Raw genomic sequence first — 25791 nt, 5'->3', positions numbered from 1 at the left:
ATCGTTTGGACATGTCTGCTCCTGTTAGACTTACTGTACAAAAGCAGATTCTCAGGAATCTTACCAGGACATAGATGGAAATTTCCAGGGATGACATAGGTATTGGCACAGGCCTTCTTAATATAGGGAAGTTAGGTATTTTGCCCCATTTTAATTATATATCTTAGATGCATCAAGTCAAAATATCTATAGCTGGGTCGTAAAACTTTAATTGTAATAAATCTACAGGACCGAAAACCTGTGGAGTGCTGAAGACAGAGTGTAACAGATATGAAGAGTTATTTTAAAACAGTGTAGCTTTGAGATTTGAATATTGCTGCATTGCAACATAAAGACCTTTTCTGGTACCAGTTTTGAGTGGCACGAGACCACTTGTTCAGTTCCTCAGGGGTTTCAGTTGACACGCAAGCCTGAAGCGTGCCTGGAGCAAATACCAAACAATGGAAGTTGCTTTTCTAACTGAATGGTGAAATATCAGTTTCCTGCAAGTTATCTCCCTGGTAAATATTTTGTAGTGTTTGTTAGCATGGTAGGTTGGGGTTTTTTTAAAATTTCTTTCCTAGCCAGCTAATAACTATCTTGGATATTAAGTGACTGACTTGGTTCCCGGGAGGAAAAGCTCTTTTGCTGTTGCAGTCCATTGAGTATGTCATACACTTCACCCTCCTAGTTCTCCTCAGCTAGGAAATAGCTAATACTGGCATACTGGCATGCTGATGATGAACTGTGAAAAATGTCATGAATTCTAAAGAGAAAAACCTATGCTAATCTATGGTAGACATGTTTGGCCATGTTTTAAGTGTTCAGTTTGCAAATAAGGCATGTCATTTAAAAATCAAAATCTGTCACTTCATATCTTTTTGAAATGATCATCAAACCTATGCAGTAGCTTTTTAAACCATACTTTTGATGTACCAAAACTATACCATACATATTGTGACCACCCCAAAGTTGTGAAACTGCATGTATATGAAAGATATATTACAGAACATTGCACAAAACAGGTGAAAAAGTGAAAAGATCTATTTCTCGGAAAAAAGTTTATCAAGACAAGATTTAACATAAGGACAAAACATCAGTTCCAGTCCAGACTGTGATTTGTGATGTTTATTACCCAAATTCACCTACAACATTTAGTATGCTTTGGGACAGGACAGCTGTTTTAGTGTATAGTACTAATCCAAAAAGAAGTGTTCCCTTCCTGCCTGCCTTCCTTTCAGCTGTAAAGTTGTTGCTTGCATACTGGGGTCTCATTTATGTATCTGGTTCTTTTTTAGCTTTTACTTTACCTTTTTTTTGTTGCTTACATTTTCACCTGGCACAGAATTAGTTGTTGTACAGTTAAAATTCAGTGAATGTATTAAATGAGGTTAATGCTCTCAAATTTTAATTACATCAGATTTCAAATATTGGACCAACTTCTCCCATGAGTGGTTCCAACTAAAGTCAATAAGAGTATTTTATGAGTTATGCAACAGGATTTTTTCTGCCTTTTATAAGAAACCCTAACACCCCCTCCAGTATTTGTCCAGTTCATATTCTGAGAAAATTCAAGTTAGAATATGGACCATGTACTAACTTACCTGTTATGCTGAAGAAAAATGACAGAAGGGAAAATGCCAAGTAAATTATCTAACTAATTTGCTCCTAATCATATTTTGAAAGAAACAAATATTAATATAAATAAAAATATGTATGTATTCAAATATGTCTAATTTATATTTGTATATTTTTGATCATCCTATTTTAAAATTAATTACTGGATATCTGTGTGTAAGCAAGTTGTTTTATTTTCAGACTAATAAGTATGAAAAATGCTTTCAAAATATCTTGTTGACCCAATTAAAAATAAAAGTAGTAATAAACAACTTTCCTACCTCTGAGTCTATTTGGTTTCCATTGTCATCTTTTTCAAGACTTTTTCTGCCCACATACTTTGGACAGTACCTGGGACAATGAGGCCTTTGAGCACAACATTATGTATGAAAATACAGTTATTCCTATCAATGTGCCTAAAATTTTAACCACATTCTTTACTGTACGTTGTATTGTACAGGCCTATCTTATATTTCATGATAGTTTTAAAACCTTAAAGAAATATCTATCAAGTAATTACAACTCTTTTTCTTGCACAAATACATCCTAAATTAAGCCATTAAGTTTTTTTAAAGTGTTCATTTGGTGATACAAAAGTCAAGGTTTCATCATCAGTAGAATGCTAAATGTGAGTAAAATTGGTATAGTGTATTCTTCCATGAATTGATGTTTTATGTCTGCTTTGTTATATTAAGGAAAAATCTCTTCTTTGTATCTGTCACAAACAACCGTGGAAGACACAACATGGTGCTTCAGAGTAGCTCCAGCCCATGGAATCAGCCTGGCCCCAAGACAGGTCATTGGAGGGGGGATGGACAACACCACCACACATGTGAGGACTTTGCAAATTTACACCGTCCTTCCAAGGTTGTTTGGTGTAAATGTCCTGCAGCATGTCAATATTGAGATTTTGTCCTCCTATCATCTCCAGTGTTAACAGCTCAGCAGGGAAACTCCTGTTTCTGCTTATATCTGTGCAAATTGTCTCTTATGAAACCCTCTCATAAGGGATATAGGCAAATGTCCAGTTTCTGCAATGGTGATGTTTGTTTATTTGCAATTAATTAGCCTGAGATTTGGCTCAATGATTTGGAACCTGACTTAGCAGGTAACTTCAGCAAGAGGAATGAGGTCACCCTGTCTTTTGTTCTTTGGGACATTGTACCACATACATCCCAGCCTGGAGTCACAGCACAAAGCTCCCATGTGAGTGTTCCTTTGGGGTGCCACTCGGCATAATTCAGTATTATGGGCTAAACATGTTGTGCTTAAGGAATTCTGTTCAATTTTACAGCTGCAGCCTGGTCTCCTAGAGACCCTTAAGGATCCCCATCAAGGGAACCGGGTGTGCTGCCTGCTCCCTTCCACTCTGCTTCCAGAGAAAATGCCCTCAAGTATTAATTGTGGCCCACTGATCTTTTTGGAATAATGTTTCAGTGCTCAGGTTGAAAAGGCTGGACACCACTACTTTAAGCAGACTGGAAAATTCAAATCTACATTGTATCTCTTTAGGAAAATAAGACAGTTGAGAGAATTTCTAGTGTTTAAGATACTCTATTAAGTAATAAATTATCAGTCACATTGAAAAAGGCAGTGGAAGCAGAAGCCAAAATATATAAAGAAGTATTAGTGGGCGGTAGGTTTTTTCCCAGTGCTTTTTGAGCAATAAACATAGAGAGCTTCGTTCCAGGCAGAAGTGTGTCAGAAAAATTAAATAACATTATATAATTAGATGGATTATCATCTCCTATAGCTTTTTCAGAAATAAATGGTAATTTCCAAATGCAGCAGTGGAAACCTCAAAAAATTGGTGAAAGTGGAATTTTTCTGGTTTTGCACTAGTACAACTGGAATCAGACCCTATTTACAATCTTATTTTCAACCTAAAATCAAGTCTAAAATGCCAGACATATGTTCTAGATTTAAAAAGTATTTTAGATCTATTCAGCACTTACTGAATTCTCACTTCTCATCCCTCTCAGAAAATCCCTTTGTTGTGTCTTATTTTTCACCTCCTTAAATTTTTGCAGCCAATATCCACATCTTCTGTAGCTTTTTCAAATATTCCTTTATAAACTACTTAGCTAATGAAGAAAAAGATTGCAATAAAAGTTTCCCACCTCTCTGATAAATATTCTTTGTACCATGCTGCAGAGTAATTTTCTCGGTTTTTCTCTTCCTTGGTGAATATTTTAGGGTTGTTTTTATACTGTGAGGCTGCTCCAGATGGAGAGGTTTAGACAAGATCACACAGGACACTCACAGTCCTAATGATCATGACACAGTGGACTCAGGGGCATCCAGTGACACATGCACAGTCCAGTGCTTTCTCAGCGGGGAAAGGGGTATCTTGCTACCACTGCTCTCCTGGGTAACAGTTTTACAGATACCAGATTGTGCCTTTTGTTTCTATTTATGAAGATGCCCTAAATGGAAGTATTTTAGAAACATCCGTTTTTATTAGGTGCTGTTTCCATTTTTTGAAACCCTCATAATTTTTTCTTCTGGTGAGTCCAAGGCAGAAATGCTCATTCCTGTTCATTAAGACTTGGGATGTTACCAGAGTGCACTTTTCTGTGAATAAACAGCTGTTCAGGGGAAGAAAAATACCCAGTTCTAAAATGAACAAACTTCTTAAGATCATTTGCTTTCAAAACGGTCAGTGCAAGTACCATTGTATAATGAAACGTCACAGGCACTTAATTTTTATGGAGCAGTTATTGACTGGTCACTGTGTTCATTTTCAGACATTAATGCTAAGGTCAGTTAAAACTAACTGAAGTCCAGATCAACATACTAAAAACTTCCCAAGATTTTAGTCACAATTTACTGTCATGGTCTGTTTTCAGACAGGCCAATCACAGCTTTTAATGTCTGTATTCTTTTACCTGTTATCTTTTCATTATACCTTTCCCATTTTCATGTTTCCCACTAAGTGTCAGTTCCTACAGCTGAGGTTTAATTTGAATTGTTAAATATATTCATTCTACTGGAGCTTTGAGCATGAGTTTATGATTACTTCTTGGCATATAGCTTTCCTCAGTGGGATGTAATAAATTAGTCTAATCATATGGTGAGTACTTACTTCATCCTGTGTTTGTTCCTGCTAGGAAGTGAAATTGTGTCTGTAATTGTATGCAAATCCCTTCACCAGAATAATCAAAGGAAACCTATGTGTAACTGCCCATCCTCCACAAGAGAAACATAAAAGTAACCTTTTAGCTTTTAACTTTTTAATTTAAAAACTTTTAAGTCTACTTAAATGAAATGTTGTATCTTTATATGCAAAATATAGATACAAAATAGAAAAATGAAATTAAAAGGCATGAGAGTAGCAGATATTTGGATAACATTGCTGGTTGCTTTTGGTCCTACTTTTAAGATATGCATGATACTATATTAATAGTGTTCATGGCATTGAACCTGAGAAATAGTAATATTGGGATTTTTCATTTTAAACATGGAGGAATTTCTTCTCCTCTGAAAATACATGAGGCAGATGATGGAAGGTTTTGTGAATTGCCTTCAGAAGGTGCCTATTTCCTTCCACTACCTGTAGAAGGATACTGGAGTAACTAACTCAGAGTTAGCCAGCAAACTTTCAGTTGAGATAAATTCTCTTGTAAGTCTCTTACTTTGAGGCAAGTTTTATATATTGTCCTCAAATCATTTTGATTTGCTTCTTTGACCTCTGTCAAATATTTTAACATTAATCTTTTAAATGTGGACACCAAAAAGAGATTTAGTCATGTAGCAGTAGTCCAGTGTCCTCTATGAAGATCATATTATTCTCTTCCCTGTTTCTCTGTTTTTACTTGTAGGATTTGGTTCTTTTTAAGAAACTCAGGTTCTAAGCATTTTTCAGGATTTAACTGAGAGTGATATTTGCAGTCCATCAGAGGAAGTGCCTGGGAGGTGCAAGATTATTCAACATCATAGAATGATAGAATCATTTCAGTTGGAAAACACTTTTAAGATCAAGTACAAACATTAACCCAGCACTGCTGTGCTCACCACCAAGCCCTGTACCCCAGTGCCACATCTACACGTCTTTCAAATACCTTCTGGAATAGTGACTCAGCTGCTTCTCTGGGCAGTTCCAATGCTTGACAACCCTTTCCATGAAGAAATGTTTCCTAATATCTAATCTAACCCTCCCTTGGTGCAACTTGGGGCCGTTTCCTCTTGTTCTGTCACTTGTCACTTGGGAGAAGAGACCAACCCCCTCCTCGCTACAACCTCCTTTCTGGTAGTTGTAGAGAGCAAGAAGGTCTCCTCTGAGCCTCCTTTTTGCCAGCTCCCTCAGCTGCTCCTCATCAGACTTGTGCTCCAGACCCTTCATCAGCTCCATTGCCCTTCTCTGGACAAACTCCAGCACCTCAAAGTCTTTCTTGTAGTGAGGGGCCCAAAACTGAATTTGAAGTGCAGTCTCACAAGTGTCAGGTGCAAGGGAATGATCACTGTCATTACACTTCAATAAAAGCCACTATATGAAATTTTCAATGTTTCACGAATTGCTGCTCCAGTCCAAAAAGAAACAGCCTCATCTTAATTCTGGTCTACATCAGAAGAGCAATTTTAGGAACTGGAAGAAAATCAAAGATATTTAGGCTTATTTCCAAATTGCTGGATGATTTTTGATGGGGGAGGCAATCAACTTTTAATAAATTTGTGGTCTATGTGTCAGTCTAAAAGAAATAATAAGACTTATTTCAGACTCACTTCAAACAAACAGTACTCATATTGTAATCGTAGCATCCAAATTTTAAGTCCTGTTTTCTCAGGATATGTAACATTTTTCTGAAAAAAGTTAAATACTTGAAATATCAAAATATCAAAAATATCTTAAAATAACTGAAATTTAAAGTCAGAAGTAGTGTGACTGTGACCTACAAATAGAACTTACAGAAGGAGAAAAGTCTTATATTATTACCCGCTCTGTAGCCACCAGTAAATACGGGCATGGCCACAAGTGCATAGAGATAGAATTAAGGTTGATGTCTTTATATCAATGCTTATTAATGTGAATGCCTGTTACTTCAGTCTGAAGATTCTTCTTTCTTTTTTTCTCTCATGCATGTATTAGAAATGACACTGCTGATAGTGTCAGCATCAAGATGACATCAAGATCTTCGTTTAGTACCCACAGTCAGTTCTGTCCTAGGGCACAGGTATCTTACTGAGACAGATGCTTTGTGGGGAAAAGTAATATGTGACAATATAATTAAAGACGGCAGCAATACTAGAATACATTAGGGTGCTGATAATTTTAAGATATATCAGCTCTTGAGAGCTTTATCTTGCAACCTTAATATTCTATGATGTGTTTTTTGCAGATGTTATTTGCACAAATGTCTATGTACGTTTGTATATCATCACAGGGCAAACTAAATCCTATTAAACTGAGGCTAGAAAGGTACATTGTTGGGAAGCTAGCAGTTTCTGAAAAATAGCTATATGTAAATGAAGATATTGCACAAGAAAGACAATTTCTTACTAAGAAAGACAATTTCTTAACCTATAGTGTTACAGACTAGGTTTTTGTGAAATTAATAATTTTGTCTTTAAGGCATTGCACTAAAGAAGAAAAGTTGAAGCTATAATGTATAAAAGCAAGGAACATTTACAACTAAAATGGTTATTTGTCAAATAAATAGTAATAATAACACTAAAGAAAAAAGGTAATAAGTTAAATATTTGAACATACTGTATTTTCTTCCAAAATAAGTTCACTTTTTCCTGTTTTCTGCCCTTTCATTAAAAATACTGATGCACATTAGCCCTAATGATAGTTCCAAGATGACATATCAGATAACTGGTTATTTAGAGAGACTTTGTAGCTGATTTGACAGAGAGCAAGCATAGAGCACAGGCTTTTTTTTTCCCCTCCCTGTTTTTCCACTTGTTGACTTATTAGCTGGGGGTTTTTAGGTAATAGTTTGTGAAGTTCTGATAACACTGTAATTACATACAGTTTCTGATTTAGCATTCAGGGTTCTCTAGTAAGAATTTGCTAAAATTTGCTAAGAATGTGGCTTCTCATTGCTTGTAAACTACAGAGAAGCCAAAGTACTCTCACCTGAGCCAGTTGTGGCATAACTAAAAATATACAAATAAAAGCCAATAATATATAAAACGCTAACAACGTACAAAAACTTGCTTTTGATGTAAATATGCTTGGATGTTTTCATCTCTGTGCATGCTTGTCATAAGAAAGATTATAGGAATTTGACATTATTTTGAAGGCATTTAGTGAAATGGTAAGGGTAATGGTATCTGGAAACTGAAAGCACAAACGAAACTATCAGACTGGCTTCAAAAACAGGGCTTTTCTTCAGTCCCTCTCAAGTTCCCACTTAGCTCTATCACTTGGCACTTTGATGAGACTACCTTTACAGTGTATTTTGTATGAAGGCTGCAAACTCTGAAATGGAAAGAAAGTGGAAAATCTTGCTACTGAGTAGATGTAGCACAAATGGGACCTGACATAGCTTGAATCTTTGATCATGAATTCGCATTGTGGTGTAAGCCAAACCTCCTCCCATTTGCTCCCTGAAAGCACATAACTTGGTTGTCGTTGTTTCCCTTAAAACTTTTTTTTTTTTAAAAGAAGTCATGGTTGTTATATATTGACAGCATTTTCTTGTAGCTTTATGTTGTCTTCAGGAAAGAAGGATTATTAAAGACTGCAGATGAAGTTGCATGGGTATCAGTCTCTACAGGATTAAGGGAGAGAAGGGCAGAAAGTCTCTCTATAAACCTAGAGCTTGGTTTGGAGGTGTGTTTCAACACCAAGAAAATATTCAATATCACAGTTCTTAGGGAGGCAAGAAACATACATCATAGTTTCCCTTATCATCAAGTATTCTGAAATATTTGAAGCAAAAATGCAATAGAGGAGATGGCTAAACTGGATCCATTATTTCCTCAGTTTTGTTTCAGAACCATCTGTAATTAAATTATTCTGATCATTGACAGTATAGGTGGCTTAATTCACAACATACATCACAATAGATACATCTGAAAGTACACAGAATTTGGAAAGCTAAGTAAACCCAAACATGGATATTTTAGTTTATGTGAGATAAAGTAATTCTCATTCTATTACAAACTAATGGGTTTTGTAGCTATTGAAAAAAAATCAATGTCTCATTCTAGTACAAGTTTTTACACAGCTTCCATGAAATTTTGCTAAATGAGTGTATTGAGTTTGCATGGCAAGGTTTTGGTAGTGGGGGGCTACAGGTTTGGCTTCTGTGAGAAGCTACCAGAAGCTTCCCCCCGTCCAACAGAACCAGTGCCAGCCAGCTCCAAGATAAACCTGCCACAGACTAAAGCCAAGATCATCAGCAACAGTGGCAGCACCTCATGCATAAAATATTTAAGAAGGGAAAAAACCCTGTGCAACAGAGAGAGAAGTGAGACTATGTGAGAGAAACAGCCCTGCAGACACCAAGGTCAGTGAAGGAGGGAGAGGAGATGCTCCAGGGTCCAGAGCTGATATTCCCCTGCAGCCCATGGAGATCCACACTGGAGCAGATCATAGAATTATAGATGGTGTGGGTTGGAAGGGACCCTAAACATCATCTAATTCCAACACCCCTGCCATGCCACTAGACCAGGTTGCTCAGAGTCCCATCCAGCCTGGTCTTGAATGTCTCCAGGGATGGGGAGTCCACAGCTCTGGGCAAGAATGGCTTTCTACAACCGTATGGCTGATTGAAGAATGAAGAGGTGGAGGGAAGGTGTTTCAAGCTTTTTTTTCCCTTATTATTTTACTCTGATTTGATTGGCAATAAATTAAATTAATTTACTTGAGTTGAGACTGTTTGGCCCATGACAGTAATTGATGATTGATCTCTCCCTGTCGTTCTCTTGACCCACAAACCTTTCATAGTATTTTCCCTTACCCCATCTGGTTGAGGAGGGAGTGTGATAGAGCAGCCTTGTGGGCACTCAGCAGCCTACCAAGGTAAACCCACAGCAATGAGCTAAAGAAATTTTGTCCTGATGACATTTCTAGAAGATTTATAAAAAACTGGTCACACTCAGAAAAAAGTATATCAGGTTCACTGTCAAATAAGGAGGTATTAAGTATTGATCTGTTCCAGGTTTTTTGTCCAATATATTTGTTAGGGATTTGTATGAGAAATATAAAATACATTTGTTAATCTTGCAGATGATAAAAATTTAAGAGAACTATGTGTACTCTGGAATAAATTTTTAAAAATCCTCTCATTTTCACCAATGCACTTCAGGAAAGACTTTGATCAATTGCAACATATCCAGAGGAAAGCAAGGAAAATTGTCCAGAGTCTAGACTAAAACATTTTCCACAAGGAAAACCTGAAAGAGTCATGTTTAAGAAAGTGCAGACAGAAAAGAAATGTAACAGCAGTGTTCAGTTACATAAAGGATTGCTTTAAAGAAGAGGGGAACAAACTGTTCTCCAGGCCTACTAGAGATAGGACAAGAATGAGTGGCATTAAATTATACCAGGGGAGACTTAGGTTAGACTTTAGGAAGCATCTCCTAATGATAAGTATTATTAAGCAATGAATATATTACCTAGGATGTTACAGAATCCTCTTTAGAGATTTTTAAGGACAAAGAAAGATATCTGTCTAGAATGTTTTAAATATAATTCATATGTCCTGGGGGATGGAGGAATAGAGAGGAATAGATGGAATTATTTCTTGAGTTCCCTGTCATTTTCCAATCGATGTATAATTTCTATGAATTAAACACAAGAAGGACTCAGAACACACCTGTAGTTCTAGCTTTCACTCTGTCATCTGAATTGACCTGTTTGTATGTACTTTTTGTTGAATGTTCTGGCTCCAACTGAAAATGCAGAGAAAATTGGGGATGCAAATGAGTTAGTTATCATATGATAAAATTTAAATGACAGAGCTTATAAATCTTACTGATTGTGTTTGAGTTCTGGAAGCTGTATGCTCACCAAAAATTTGAAACAAAACTATATGTTAATAAAAAGGTATTAATCACAAAGAGGAAAACTAAAATAGATTAGAGTTTGAGTGGTTCTAGTTATTGTTGGAATGTACAGTCATGAATCACTCATACTGTAGATTTCTTTTATGGTTTTCATCACTGTGCTGTCTGGATTCATCTCAACAAGATTTGGCTAGATAAGTGGTAGGTTTCACTAAGCCTCAGGTCTAGACTCCTTCAGTATTCATTGAAGAGAGAGAAAAGTAGCTCTGAGATAGACAGACAGATAGATACCTCAGACCAAAAAATTACCTTTTTTTAATGGGATACATATCTCTCCTTTGAAATCTTGGGTGATTAACTTAGACAACTACTCCATAGCTAGAGCTAAGCAACATTAATCCAATCCTGACTATCAAGTATCTTGACTTATCCTTATCAAATGACTCGATCATTTATTCTTCACTTCTGTGGTATGTTGGATTTATAAAAAATTTAGTTCTTCTACTCATCCTGATATGAATTCTTGTAGCTGGAAGTAGCTTTCCTAAAGTAGAACCAGCAGTATCTGGGGCTTTGGGGATCACAGCTAATCTTGGGAATGGGATCTATTCCTGTTTGAAAATTAATTGGACTAGAAAGAGAAGCAAATGAATTTGCATTTCAGTAACATGCAGTATGTGATGCCCATCTTTGGAAAAGACCTATCTTCATCAGAGATGTCTTCTGTTCCTGGTGCCATAACAAATGAATTGCATATGCAGCTTCCAACCATATTAACTTGTTAACTTGGTTGATTCAGTATTGTCAGCCTGCTAGCGAGAGCAAAATACAGTCATAATATGTAAATATTGCATCCTCTTCATTGTGGAAAATTAATAAGTAACTTTGCAAAAATTTCAAAATGAGAATTATTGTTGAGAGCACTTCTGTTTGGAGCAAGTAGCCACTTTGCTTTCTATCTCCTGGCAAGACCATCAGGAATGTGCTTAGAGGGTTGGGGAAATGTTTTCCGAGTATGAAAAGGCAGCTGAAAGATGAAAATTATTGAAATTTAATTGTATCATGTAATTGACCACTGAAATATTTTCTGGTCAAAGCAAGCAAGGAAGGGAAAAACAAACAAACAAGATAAGGAAACGAGCCAAAAATGTGCATTCCAGCAGAAAAACTGAAATTTTAAAATCAAAAATATTACTCATGATTTCAGCTACTTGGGTGGAGGAAGGTTGTGTATAGGCTCCAATTATGGCACTGTTGCAGTGAGTAGGAAGAATCCTGAACTACAAAATTGTTCATTTTACACACTTCGGCCTCCAGAAGATATCTGACTGAAGAAGTACTAATCTCACTCTAAACAGATACAGCACCAGGTGCACATCTGGTATTATTTTTGTTTGGCTGATGTATTTTGTGATGAAAAAATGCCTATGGAGTGTGGAATGAGGGAAGAAGGCTTAAAAAAATCTGAGATTTTTTTTCTGAGGTATTTAGCTGTAGTATCAACCTGAATATGTAGGTTTTTTGCAGTAGGCATCTCCAACTCTGATTTTATATTAAATAAATGAAGTGACTTCTCCTTTTCATGCCTGGGTTTTTTTCCAAGCAGTATGTTAGATCATCACAATTCCACCTGACCAGAGAACAGAACAGGAAGGAGAGAAGGGATCAGGAAAATAAAATCTTTGTAGGCTCGCCCTGTCTCTGTCTTGGCTCCAGTATATTGAGGTGAAATTGGTATTACTGGTCCTTAAGCAGTTGTTAGTAGTATCTACATTTAAGCAATGACCTACAAAAAGCAGTTTGCAGACTTCTCAACACAGGTGATTTGAGGAAAATTCCCCAGAATCTAGTCACACCAAGGGGAAAAAAGAAGCCACTCTTGCATATAATGTCCTTGCATTTGGGAAGGGCTTCACCTTCCAGGCAGTTGCATTGGTGTTTTGTGTTCACAGATTTGATAATTAAAAAAAGATGAACAAACTCCATGAAGGACCAGGACCTTGTTGACACAGATTTCCAGGCTTCAACAAATTATGCTTGGGCACAGCCATTTGATTTTTTTCATAAATGAGCTCTCTGCATTTCAAAGTTGAATTAGTTGACGAGGAAGGGTTACTATAAAAATTTGTAAGAACTTAGCTTACTTTTATGTATTGACATAGTCCTAAACATTTTTTTAAATAATGTTGTTTTGAAAAGCATGGATTGTGCAGCTCAGATGATATGAGTTAGCCTAGGGCTTTTTTAGTTGGCTTTTATGCAATAAATAGTATTCCACAATACATGGGACATAATGTATTACCAAAAATGAATCATTCATCTGTCTGTAGCATAACTGAGAATAAACAGCAGATAACTAGAAAATAAATACCTTTTAGATGACAGCTGTAATATTCGTGTCTGCTGTCTTTACTTGGGAAACATATTTCTAAAGATTAAGAATTTTGTCAATGGAAATGCAGCATTCTGTTTCTGAGTATTATACCAGGTTAGTTTCAGGGGGGGTTGCCTTATAAAATGTTTACAGTAACTAATTTTTTTTCCCTGTCAGCTGTAGCCAATTATTTTGGACAAATAAGCATTCTCCACAGCATGTGTAATTTTTATGCCAACTGAGCCTGTGAATGCCTTTATTCATTCTGTGTAAACTCCATCGTTGTCAGTCTGTTATATTAAAAATTGTTCCTGCACAATGAATAGATGACCATACCACTGATTACTTGTGTAGGGATTCTGAACTCTTCTGATGGAGAATATTGCACTACATCCACTTACTACTGTTTAGCTGTGTTATGCTATACGTGAAACCCCTTATCTAAGTGCCAGCTACTAACAAGAAGCTACAGAAGCTTCAAATGCATGAATGAAGGCAGTTGCTAATGAAATGTGGCAAGTCAAACCTTGATCCAAGGTAGAAGAAAAGGTTTCCTATGTGTTTGTCTGATATCCCGTGCTTTATGCTGGGGTAAATTACCAGTTTGATCAAAACACATCTTAGTAAAGTTGTCCAAGTGAAATAAGAAAGGAAGGAGGGGATATCAATTGCTGTTTCAAACACTATTCATTCTGAATCAAAGAAAATGTTAATTAGTGTCAGGAAGCTGAATTAAGTAAATGTTGACTGCCTTTGTAGCAAAGATCAAATCAAAGTTACCATGTAAGTGAAGCAGGAACTTCTGTAACATTGGAATGGTTTTAATGTATGTCTGTACATGGAAATGAATAGGAAACGAAGCAAAAAATACAACGTTTGGGAAAGAATCTCGACATGATTTGGAGAGATAATTACAGGCAAAAAGGAAACTGAATATAGCAACAGGAAAAGCAAAATAATTATGTAGCAATTAACAGGAAAGCTGTATAGTTCTTTGAAAAAAAAAACAGTCATTGGGTTAAAAATATATGCTGAATACAGAAATGTTTTAATACTCAATACATCAAGTATTTGAATTCATTTCCTGAGATAAAATACTGTTTCATAAAATAATTGTCTCATTTATGAGATAAAATATGTTCTGCATTTTATGTATTTATTATAATTTATTTGTATCTTTATCTAAAATGTGTGGTCTGAATTGGATGACAAAAACATAATAAATGTTCTTTTTGAGTGCTGGTGCATAATGCCATAATGATGAGAAAATACAGATTTTAAGTTAATATTTCAAAGACTGAAAATATCACAGGATCCAATAGAAAAATAGCTACTCCTAGATTTGCAAGAGAATTTGTTTCTCATGTGTCCTAAAATCTTCATATTCTGATAAAACTGTTGTTGACTTATTACTTGACTGGAGGCAAACTCAGATTTCAGTTATGTTGTAGGTCTTCTGATATTATTTTGCAACTGCACACTGGAAAGTGTTCTTTCTGAAATGTAACTTACGAAGATTCCTCTTGAAATCTGTGAGAATATCTCACAGTTCTTTTACAGGGAATCTGTCATGCAATGGCATTTTCAAGTGCATTAAAATGGCATCTGGGGGTCACTGCACTCATGCATGGGACCCTCTTGTTGAAGAGGGAAAGAGGCTACCACTGAGTAGCCACATCACTAAAGAAAATTTTTAAGAGGTGCAATCTTTTGTTTAAAGCTAGTGGAAAAAAAATTCTGCCAGATAATGATTAAAAAGCCACAATTCTTTTTGTTGTGATTCTAGACAGGGGAACCTTCTCTGAATTGTGTCATTTGTATGAACATATTATTGGGAAACATATCTGTCCTGTCCTTTTTGTCTTTTTCAAACATTAACTTGCATCTGAGGTGTACAATCTTTATTGCTTTAAACAAGTTGCTCTGGATAAAAGATAGAATAATATGTGCTTCCTGCTTGAGGAATTGGTTGATCAAGTCAATATGGGGCTTGCAAGCTGTCTTAAGTTATGTCATAAGCTCCTCTTACGCCTCTGTACTGCACGTCCCCAGTGAGGAAAAAAAAAAAAAAAAACAAAAACAAGAGATGGAAGAACGTGAAGGGCTGGTGGGCCAAGATACCCTGAGACTGAAGGCAGAGAGCCTGCCCTGCAGGTTCAGGTGGTGACCCCTGACAGGACACTGCCTTTCTGTTCTGTGAATGGGCTCAAAGATGACAAAGGGGGCAACAAATAGTGCTACTGATAAAGAGTAATAGTCCTGCCATTAGTAACAATTAATGCTTCCATGGTGCCCTTCATTCATTAACCTCTAATCTCTTTGCATACATTGATTCAAACTATATAGAATCTCTGAAACAGATCAATATGGTTTCTATTCATATGTCTATACTGGCATATATATGTATAATTAAATGGAACAAAGAATTGTTACTAAGAAGCATTAAAGACTGCTTGTATTAAATGTTGTTAAAAGAAAAAAAAAAAGCAAAACCTTTGAATGCTTTTGTGGTATGCAAATACTTCCACTGGATGAGTAGGCTCAGATTTTTTCTTTGCTGTGCTGTGAAATGCCCAGATACAGAAACTGTACAAAACCAATCTGAGAAGCTGAATGCTTGACTGAAAGACTTTGGTGTTTATAAATCATACAAAGATTATCCATAATGGTGTTAGTCACTCCCAGCATTCTGATCACATCAGTTGTAAACTTTGTTAATTGCATACTGTGTGCTGATCATGGCTAGCAGCAAAGGTAGGGATACATATATTCTTTTATTCCCTTCTCTGTAAGAGGAAATATTAAGCGACATAATATTGATTAAGGAAAATTTCTGTTCAAAAAATGCAATGATTGTGTTACTAGTGTATCTTATCCTTTTCTTTTAGGTTATTCAATACTTCAAGCTATTATGGAAAAAGCAGGACAAAATAGCTGGCAAGTCAGTGCTATCTGTGTGGAGAATTTTAATGATGCCAGCTACAGGCGGCTTTTAGAAGATCTGGACCGAAGGCAAGAAAAGAAATTTGTAATAGACTGTGAGATAGAGAGGCTTCAGAATCTCTTAGAACAGGTAATACCTGGTTTTAATGTCACTGTAAGCACATTACTGAAACTCCATGTGAGACACCGTTATGCATAACATTTCATTTATTTTCTCAATGGAAATTAAATTGATTGTTCTTTCTTTTTTGTTTTTCTTCATGGGCCTATATTTGTATGTCTACTTGCCTGCTCCATTTTCTTTTCATATTTAATACTTGTCTTAGGAACCAGCATGTCACTGCAGTGAGCCCTTCCTTTCCCGCTCTGGAGGTCTGTGGGCAAAGAGTACCAGAAATCAGGGTAGCTGCATATTTGGCCCCGCTTCCCAGCACCTCCATGACTGATACATTTTACATCAGTCATAGGGCTGGTGGAACAACATTGTGTTGCTGAATTGCCAAGATGCTATCAGTCTGTACCTTCATGGGGGTAAAGCTCAGTTTTGTTAGAGGGAGAAAAAAAACTTGGTTAAATTCTGTCTTCTTTCTGTTTGCCAGAATTCTGTCTTCTTTCTGGTTGCGTATTTCTAGCCATAACATACTTTAAAATTATTGTTACAAATATTTAAACTGATAGTTTTATTACCTTAGCAGAGTATTTAGGAACATGAAGAACGATAGAATAAAGGTGCTATTGAACTGGGAAGGGAGGTCAGGTTCTTCCATCATGGAAAGCTGCTATTAGATAAAGAAAATACTGGGCCAGACAGACTGGCTTGCACTGGATTGTATCTATACCAGTTTGCAAAGTGAATATCAAACCCTGCCACTCAGATGCAGCAAATCTATCTCTATATAGTGTTTATGTATAAGCTTTTCCTCGAATAATGGAAAAATAAAGTAGTGCTTTGAAAGGAAAATTTTGTCAAATGACAGGAAAACAACTTATGGTTAACTATCTGCTTCTCGATTGATCCCAGATATTGCATTGCTGTGGTGCAAGTTCACCGTTCAGTACATACTGCTGCTGCAGGAATTGAAGGGAATGAATGCCATCTACTGGTGCTGGACCCTCCACCACCACGCTGCTACTCTTGGCTAGTGGATTAGAGAATTTTGAAGATTTTTTAGCAAAAACATTCATGATGCATCTGCCTCTGAAGTTACTGAAAAATAAAATGTCATTTTCAATACAGAAATTCATAAAATAGTACTCATAAATGCATAAAATAGTACTCATTGACATATATACATCAATTTTTCTTTCACTGGCAAAAGGTAAAGAGGGAAACTGAGAATTAATAGCGTGGCTGATATAACAATAACTTTTTCTGTGACTGTTGCGAAGAGAAGAACAGACAATGCCATATTGCTACAGACATTCATTTGGCCATTATATTGTTTTATATTCTGAGTGGCATTATGTTTTGACACATACTTTCTATAGCTTATAATTAAATCCTCCCTGAGTTCATCCTATATTATAGTAAAACAGAACACCCATGTGAGGGTCTTCTAAAATACATTCAGAAAAACGGTTTCTCTCTCAGCTCTGTGTGTGTGTGCATGATGTACTTGATTTCTTTCACATGGCATGCAAATGTGACATAAAAAAAGTATGTTCTATTACCATAAGTCTTGAAGTACACCCACCATCCTGTGTAGGTGTATCTACTAATTATCCTCTCCGTTTCAAAGGAAAATGAAATCATTGAGTACATGTTTGGATCTCAATGATCTCACATGTACATTTTATTTGCACCCAGAAGCTGCTAGTCATTTTCCTTCTAGATTGGCACCTACATAGCCAGTTCATATAGGTCTAGATTTTGCATGCCTAAGATAGGGAGTTAATGCAGGCATGCTAAGTTATAAAAATCAAGTGCATGGCCACAACAGACTGAATCAGAATTTGTCTCACGCCTCTACAGGGCAAGCCTGAAAGCTAGTTGAGTCCTCTTTTAATTAACTGCACAGGGAGGGTTGGGGGTAGGAGTTAACACCTGACATGCAATATACTTATATCACTTTTAGGAAGTGATTTATCTGGCTACTGCCTAATTTGGGGTGGGATAAATTTTACCTAGGAAATAACCTTTTTTGTACTTGCATTTATTTGTGCCTAAGTGTAAAACCTTTGCCCTTAAATCTGTGCTAATGAAGTGAAAGAAACTGGCTTGTGGACTTGTGGACTTTTTCTTTTCTCAGTAGTGACTGCCCATATATATATTTTATGTATTATAAATATTATATATATGTATATATTTTAATTTTTCTAACATGACCTAATTACATTGGAATTCATGTATCATGTGAATTCCCTTCTTCCCCACTGTGCCTGGAGATTCCCTCCATCCTTCCAAAGGACAGTCAAGCAGGAATCGCATTATAGCCAAGCTAGACAAAGTATGCAGAAGAGCTGCAGCTTTATTGTCCATTGTAAAGGTCCTGGTCTTCCTAGAAAGGCCTCCAATATGACCTTCAAAGACCAAGTGCTGGTTTAAGGATGGGCAGTCAGAAGCAGTTTCAGACACAAAAGCATTTAGTTTGCCAAAAACATAAATGAAGCAAAAATGAACTAGCCTAATGTAGAAAATGCAAAATGACACCCTTTTTCAGATATCAGCCATTGATTTTTTTCCCTTTGCATGAAGGCTTTAGTAACCTGTAGCAGACAGGGAAGGTGGCTTCACAGATGGACTAAAAGTTGGAATGTTCTTCCCTACATACACAGAGGAATTGATTAAGTTCAGTGAGTCTAATTAACTCAACTTCTTTCCTGCCTAGTTTTCCTGTAATTGAGAACCTAAGTTGTGACTATACTGTAATACTTTGCAATGTACAAGTAAATGTTCTGCAGAACATTTAGGAAAAGTAATTAAATCTCAGTAATGAGACTGTAACTCAAAGTGCTTTGCCCTTAAATCTATGCTAATGAAGGGAGGGAAGCTGGCTTCTGGGCTTGTGAGTTTCTTCTCAAGTGACTGCCCATGTATATACGCACTCGCACTTCTCATGACTGTGTACCTCAAGCAATGAAGACTGGAGACTTTTTCACTTGCTGGATCAAGAAGTTCATGTGCTCCTTCCCTGACCATACCGGGGGCCCAATTATTTGACCTGATGTCATCTCCTCTCTGTCCACTTCAGATGCCCAGCTGAGAAAATCAGCACCTTGCTGTTTCCTCACTTCTTGTGCAACTTTAATGTCACCACTTCCTGTTTCTTTTTGTCTCCTATATTTTTCTTAGTTCATTATCTTTTCTCATTTATTTTCTCCTCTCTGTGTGCCCTGGTGTGTATAGAAGCTGCCTCCACACTCTGTACCTGAGATCTGTCTTCAGAGAAAACTTCTCTTCTGGAACCCAGTGATGTATCTGCATTCCAGACTCCCCTCCCCGCCCTCCCCTCAGTGCACAACCCTGCTTGTACATTTTCATCATGTGATCTTCCTTTTAGGTTTTATGTTGCTATGGTGAGACTGATGTTTTGGGCAAGGCCAAGACTGTATTTCTTTTTGCGGTGAAGTATAGAGAGATGGGAGTTTCATTTTCTGATTTCAATTTTAGAGAGGTACAGTAGGGCCGGCATTACATTAAATCCAGGAGACGTATTCAGGCTGCACACAAGTGTTTGTACCTGATTTACTTGGATTGCACCATCTCGTCTTAGTCTCAGCAAAGGTTTTCAATTTTACTTCTCGAGGATATGCCAAGACTGTGGTGGTTTTCTTACTAAAGCTATGCTCCATTACTTTGGTCATGCTCACTCACACAAGACTATACAGTCTCCTGTAGCAACTGGAGATATCTGGGGGTTACTGGAAGCATTTTGCTTGGTTCCGGTATTAGTACTAGTTGGCACTGCACTAATCCCTGTTTAAACAGCTCAAATCCCTGTTTAAATGCAACCCTGGAACAAGACATTCATTTCTGCACTGGTCAGAGTTATTGTTTTGGTTCATCAGTAAGACAGACAGTGTTTTCAACCTGCCTGAGTCAGCAGTTCTCCACCTGCTTTCAAGAATCTGCTCTAACTTAAGCATACCGCGATAATTTTAGCTCCTTTTTATCCATTATTCTCAGGGTGGTAAAAGAACACCCTACCTCCTTAACGTCTTACAACAACAAAAGGAAAACCTTTTTGTTACCTGGGAGTGAAACTCCTTTACATTCCCTTGGCAGACATTATGATCCTGCAATTCCAGGCTCCAAAAGGCAGCACACAATCATCAAGACTTTTGCCAAAAGTGTTTTCTTTACTTGCCTATTTTAAGTGATATACACATGACTTGTCTTTGGGAAGGGCAAGCATGCCCTGACCCATTATGAAGCTTTCTGCATAGCTTCCGGAAGGTGTGTTTCCATTTTGGAGAAAGCACATCCATACTTAACAGTTACAGACAACTTTTGATACTTAACAGAAAGTTTTCTAGAACCTTGTAAGTGATCTCACCAAATCTGATTAAGGGTGTCCCCAGTTTACTTGCCTGGCCTTTTGTTTAATCTGTTCAGACACAGCCATAATAAAAAATGTGCTACAAGTTCTTAATTCAAAAAGTAAACTATAGTAGCCCTTTATTTGTATTGCATAAATGAGTGGAAGCAGAGATGAAGTTCAATTTTCCTGAAGGCATAAAATTAGGAATTGTTTTTACCATTACCTTTGCAGTTTACTGGGACAAGATAGAAAAAGGGAGTTAAAACAAAGACACAGTAAGATAAAATGACATCTCCAGAGTTTTATGCAACAGTTATTGCTTATATAGCAGAATACATCTCTGGTGATTCATATTCTTTCAAGGACCGTTATGTCCTTGTTTATCAACATCCCTTTTTTCATGATGCTTTCAGCAGGTGGTCTTTTAAAAGCACAAAAATATTCTGTTTGAATCACAGGATGCAAGTCAGTGAGAGACATGGAAAATTCTCTGCTTCTGTGTTTCTTCTTTCCAAGTTGTGTTTCTAAAGTGCTCCCCTCAATTTAATACAAAGAACTTTCTGTTTAAGACAAAACAAATGTTTAAAACCCGTAGTAACACAATTTCCGTTTCCTTCCAACTAATCCACTAACACCAGCAGCAAACTGTACAGCATCTGAACTATCCAGGCCAAAGTAGTCATTTGCTACATATGGCACAGTATGTGTGTTTCTCTCACTTTTCACTGGGAGTTTTGCTTATTTTCTTACTCCTTCTTTTAATTTTTTTTCTTCCTGCATTTCCAAATAGTGTATGTTTTTGCTTATTCACCGAAAATCACAAGTCGAGTCAGCCTAAGGCTGAAGGGTGTGTCTACTAAAATTAGAAAATCATTACTTCAAACTGTGTTTACTAAATATCTATCTGAAATACATAATCCATGTTTCAAAATAAATATACTGACAAAAGAAATGTACCCCTTTGGTTTATGTGGGTTTGTTTTTCTCCTAGACCACCACTTCCACAAGCACCATAAATTCTTTCTTCCCAGAAGTGTACTGAGCAAGAAAGAAATAGCAATTCCTATGGCTAATCACGAAATATGTGGAAGTCATCAATACCCATGTGCTGACTAGCAGCTGTCAGACAGGAACTGTAGTGTCCAGGTGCTTCCTATGCTTTTGGTGGCCAAAACATATGGGTCTGTTTTCCACCCAGCAGCCAGTATTAATAAGGACTTTACAGACTTAATGTCTTCGACAATGTCTTAGAGGCATTGTCCTCCTTTCAAATATAGCTGAAATTGCCAAATGTTTTAAAAAATTGGTAGACAGACCCACAGAGAGCTCAGTAGCACAAAGGGGATTTCTTTAGGAAAGATGACTGAAAATGTGTAGCAATGTATAGCAAAACACACATTTAAGGAAATGTCATGTCGCTGTCTCCTATGTTGTACTTGCATTTAGTTATTTGGGATACTTTGCTTTCAGTAAATACATGTCATAGATTTCTTTCATTATTTCTTTGTTTGCTGTTTTATAAGCAATACTGAAGTGTAATAAAACAATGAAACTGTGGTCAGATTTGGAGAATATCACAGAAAATAATTTTGAATACTTCAGTGAAAACATATTTTATTTTTTCAACTATTGTATTTGTTCATTTCACTTCTTCAGACACTAATAACACTTATTACTGGAGAAGCAGGCTGTCATTTGCTCAACCATCGCTGATCTAACAGTTGTTTCTTTCAGTTTGTGCAATGCTCAGAAATGTATTCAGGTGTACAATACAGTCAATACTCCAAATAGATTTGATAATAAAGCTGAAAAGTGTAAGAATCATTTAGATCATGAGGGATAATGTTGTTAACTATAAATACTTAGCCCTTTTCTTTTAGTCTTTCAATATTTTTTCTTTTTGCTGTTAATCTATATGAAAAGGGCATGTAAAATTATGTAAGGAAGCTTTCAAAAGCATGAAGCGTTGAAATTGGAAGTAAAAAGTTTTGTTCCCCCATTTCTTTTTCTGCCAGAATTCTTATTGTCAGCACATATTAAGCACTGCAGAGCAAATAAGGTACCAGAAAAAAAGGAACTGGATTCTTAGAGCTCTGAGATTTGTTTTTAGACAGATTTTGGAATGATTTTTGAAATTCAGGCTGTGAAGTGCTGACATGAACAGTTCAATTCTAAAAACAAAATAACAGAATTTGGATTGGAAGTCACCTCTCAAGGTTGTCTAGACATTCTCAATGCTCGAGGGGGCAAGCTTAGATCAGGTTATTCATTCAGTCAAATTTTGAATGCTTCCAAGGATGGAGATCACACAACCACTTTATTCCCTCTTTCAGTACTTGACTATCTCATATTAAAAAATGAACTCCTCATAACTAGCTGGAATTTCTTGTGTTGCAACCTTTATCCTTTGCCTTTTGTCCTATTCCTCCCATCCAGGAAGAGTCAGGTACCCTCTTCCCTACACCATCCCATTGGGTATTTTTACATATTGCTAAGATCTGCCTGAGATCTTTCTTCTACAGTGTGCTCTCTCAGCTTCTCCTCACATGACAGATGCTTCAATCACCTTTGTGGCACTTCTGTGGACATGCTTCAGTATGTCCATGTCTCTCTTGTACTGAGGAGCCTGACACTGGACACAGCACTGAAGGTGGGCCTCACCAGAGCTGAGCAGAGAGGAAGGATCAGCTCCCTCGACCAGCTGGCAGTGCAGTCCAAGAGGCTGTTGGCTTACTTTGCCATGAGGGTGCATGAACAACTTGTGGTAAAGTCGTTTACCAGAACTTCAAGAGCTTTCCTGCAAAGTCTTTTCCTATCCAGTGTGTACCTGTCCTGTCCTGCTGTGTTTGTTGAGTCAGGTTGAGAGTCAGGCCATGAAATAAGGCACAGATGTGCACAGATGAGCTCCTTTGATTCCCAGTACTCTGTTTTCACACCTATAGGCAGCTCTTGAGATAGAAATACCTTATGAGTGAGTGACCTGTGTATCCTCTTGTACTGAATCTTGCAAACCTGTAATGTGCTTGCATCAGAAACAGCTAGAAGGAATACCAGGGTGATCAGACCAATCTCTGTGATACATTATGTGACCACATCTAAAAAAATCCTTCACTGAGCCAGGCAGCATGCTTCTCCAGCATTTTGGTTCCTCATTCTCTGCTACTAAGTATTTCTTCCTTATTTCCAATAACCCTCTTGGGCAAATTTTTACCAGAAATTTAGTTTAGTTGTATCTCCATAATGCATAGCTCAGCAGAGCAAACTGGAAACACAAGCTAAGTGTAATTGCATTTGCCTAGGACCTTCATGTTTACTTCTTTCTGAAAGAGAATGTTGGTACTCCTAATTTCTGTTTTCTCAGGCTTTTCATAAGCAGTAACATTTACATTTACAGTGTTTGTTTCTATATTCATACACACAGATATGTGCCTAAATATATCCACTGGACATAAAGAGGACTATATTCAGAAAAAAATGTTTCTCCTTTCTGCACGAATGGCAGTGGATTTCCTTTCTTCTTCCATTTGTAGCAGCTCTATCCTCTCCCACCCGTTTCCATCTCAGAAAGTTCAAACCTCAGCACTCCGTGTGTTCAAAGCCTTCCAATGTGTTCACTGTGAGCAGCATTTTCTTCTGAATTCTGCATAGTGAATCAGTTTTTCTGTCAGACATCATCAGTTTAGCTCCTGATCTACCAGACAGGCTAATTCCAGTATTTTTTTCCTGCTCTCTACCGTCCCCAGCCCATAAGAATTAAATGGGATGTTTCTCAGTCGATGGGCACTTTTCTCATCTCTGTCAGTGCTCTGTATCAGCAAGATCAAGCCTCACTGCTCATCCAGGGCTGTATTTGCCTTTAAACACAGAGGTGAAAATAGTTACGCAGCATCTGGCACAGATTTAATGCTTCAATGTACACAGCTTAACTGATACATAATAATAAAAAGAATGCACATTGTACTGTGTAATATTAAAAATTAAACATGGATGTGAAGTTTTCATGTGGTAAAGTACTAGTATCATTAATCTTATCTTGTAAAAATTACAAACCAATAACCTCTAATTAATAACAGCTAACAATTGTTATTAATAAGCATGATAAGGAAGTAGCTGCACAGTATCTTCAATGATGTTCCTAGTTCTCTTAATTTAGTTGTTCAATATAGGAAAGATATTAAGCTGTTGGAGGGAGTACAAAGGAGGGCAACAAAGATGGTGAATGACCTTGAGGGGAAGCCATATGAGGAGCAGCTGAGGTCACTTGGTCTGTTCAGCCTGGAGAAGCGGAGGCTGAGGGAAGACCTCATTGCAGTCTACAACTTCTTTGTGAGGGGAAGAGGAAAGGCAGGCACTGATCTCTTCTCTGTGGTGACCAGTGACAGGACCCAAGGGAATGGCCCGAAGTTGTGTCAGGCGAGGTTTAGGTTGGATATTAGGAAGTGTTTCTTCACCCAGAGGGTGGTTGGGCACTGGAACAGACTCTCCAGGAGAAGCGTTTGGATGATACTCTCAGGCATATGGTGTGACTCTTGGGGATGGTCCTGTGGGGCTAAGGGATGAACTCAATGACCCTTGGGTGTCCCTTCCAACTCAGCAAATTCCGTGATTCTGTGGATGTGTTGTTTGACATCGCTGATCATCAGCTTTCTTAACACTGAGGAAAAGCCTTGAGGTATGTTGCTGAAAGTATCATGTATGTGTTTGCACTGAAAACCAAATGTCTCTGATGGGTAAAATGGAGTGAGCTGTCACACCAAGAATTATTATTATTATTACTACCATCAAAATGAAAGTAAATAAATGTTTGTATGGAGAAAAGTACAGAAGCTGACATATTCCACTCATTCTCCATCTACCCTTAATATTTTGTCATAGGAATGCTAAACTTGAAAAGTTAATGCTGAATTTCATTGCTGAATTTCTCTAAATAGATCAAGTTGTAAAGGTGGCTGGCTTTAAAAACATTTTTTTTCTCATCTCAGTTTCCAGTGTGTCCACTAGCTGAAGATAGCAACTGACATTTTTGCAAATCATATTTAGATCACTAGCATACTTAATTTAAGATAATAATAAATGCATATTTTAATAAATTGCAACATAATACTTACAGGAAGGCCAAAATTAACCAAACATATGGATTAAACAGGCATTCCTGCACAGTTTCTTCTACTTCCCTGTTTTTCACGAGCACAGAGGCATGTTGGCACAAACAATCAGTAGCACAACACAGATAGGTATTCATCAAGAGATGACACTGCTTTTGCGTGTAGTTTAGTGGCATAATGAAGATTTTTTTATCTCTTGAGTCAGAAATAGCATGTCTGCAGGTTTTTTTCTGTGTCTATTAGATTTGCATGAATAAAATGGACATTTAGTTCTGCTCCCACAGAGCCATAGGAGCAAATCATTAGGCAGAGAATTTGGTATGTGCATGGCACA

At 37.1% G+C, this 25791-nt stretch overlaps 1 protein-coding gene across 9 annotated transcripts in view; it reads left to right on the top strand.

Moving 5' to 3' along the window:
• GRIA4 (glutamate ionotropic receptor AMPA type subunit 4) overlaps positions 1 to 25791 on the top strand; it is a 218538-nt gene that overhangs the window by 110891 nt on the left and 81856 nt on the right. For all 9 annotated transcript variants that reach the window (XR_007903235.1, XM_051779816.1, XM_051779811.1 and 6 more), the window contains exon 4: positions 15817 to 16001. Coding sequence is in view for 8 of the 9 variants with exons in the window: in XM_051779816.1 (XP_051635776.1) it covers positions 15817 to 16001 (185 nt within the window). In the remaining variant the exon portion in view is untranslated. The remainder of the gene's footprint in view (positions 1 to 15816; positions 16002 to 25791) is intronic.

This window comes from Manacus candei, unplaced genomic scaffold (genome assembly GCF_025592945.1).
Source record: "Manacus candei isolate 608988 ecotype Guabito, Panama unplaced genomic scaffold, ASM2559294v1 h1tg000014l, whole genome shotgun sequence".
NCBI lineage: Eukaryota > Metazoa > Chordata > Aves > Passeriformes > Pipridae > Manacus > Manacus candei.
The sequence above is the reverse complement of the archived record's forward strand: the minus strand, read 5'-3'. Positions and strand labels throughout refer to the sequence as shown.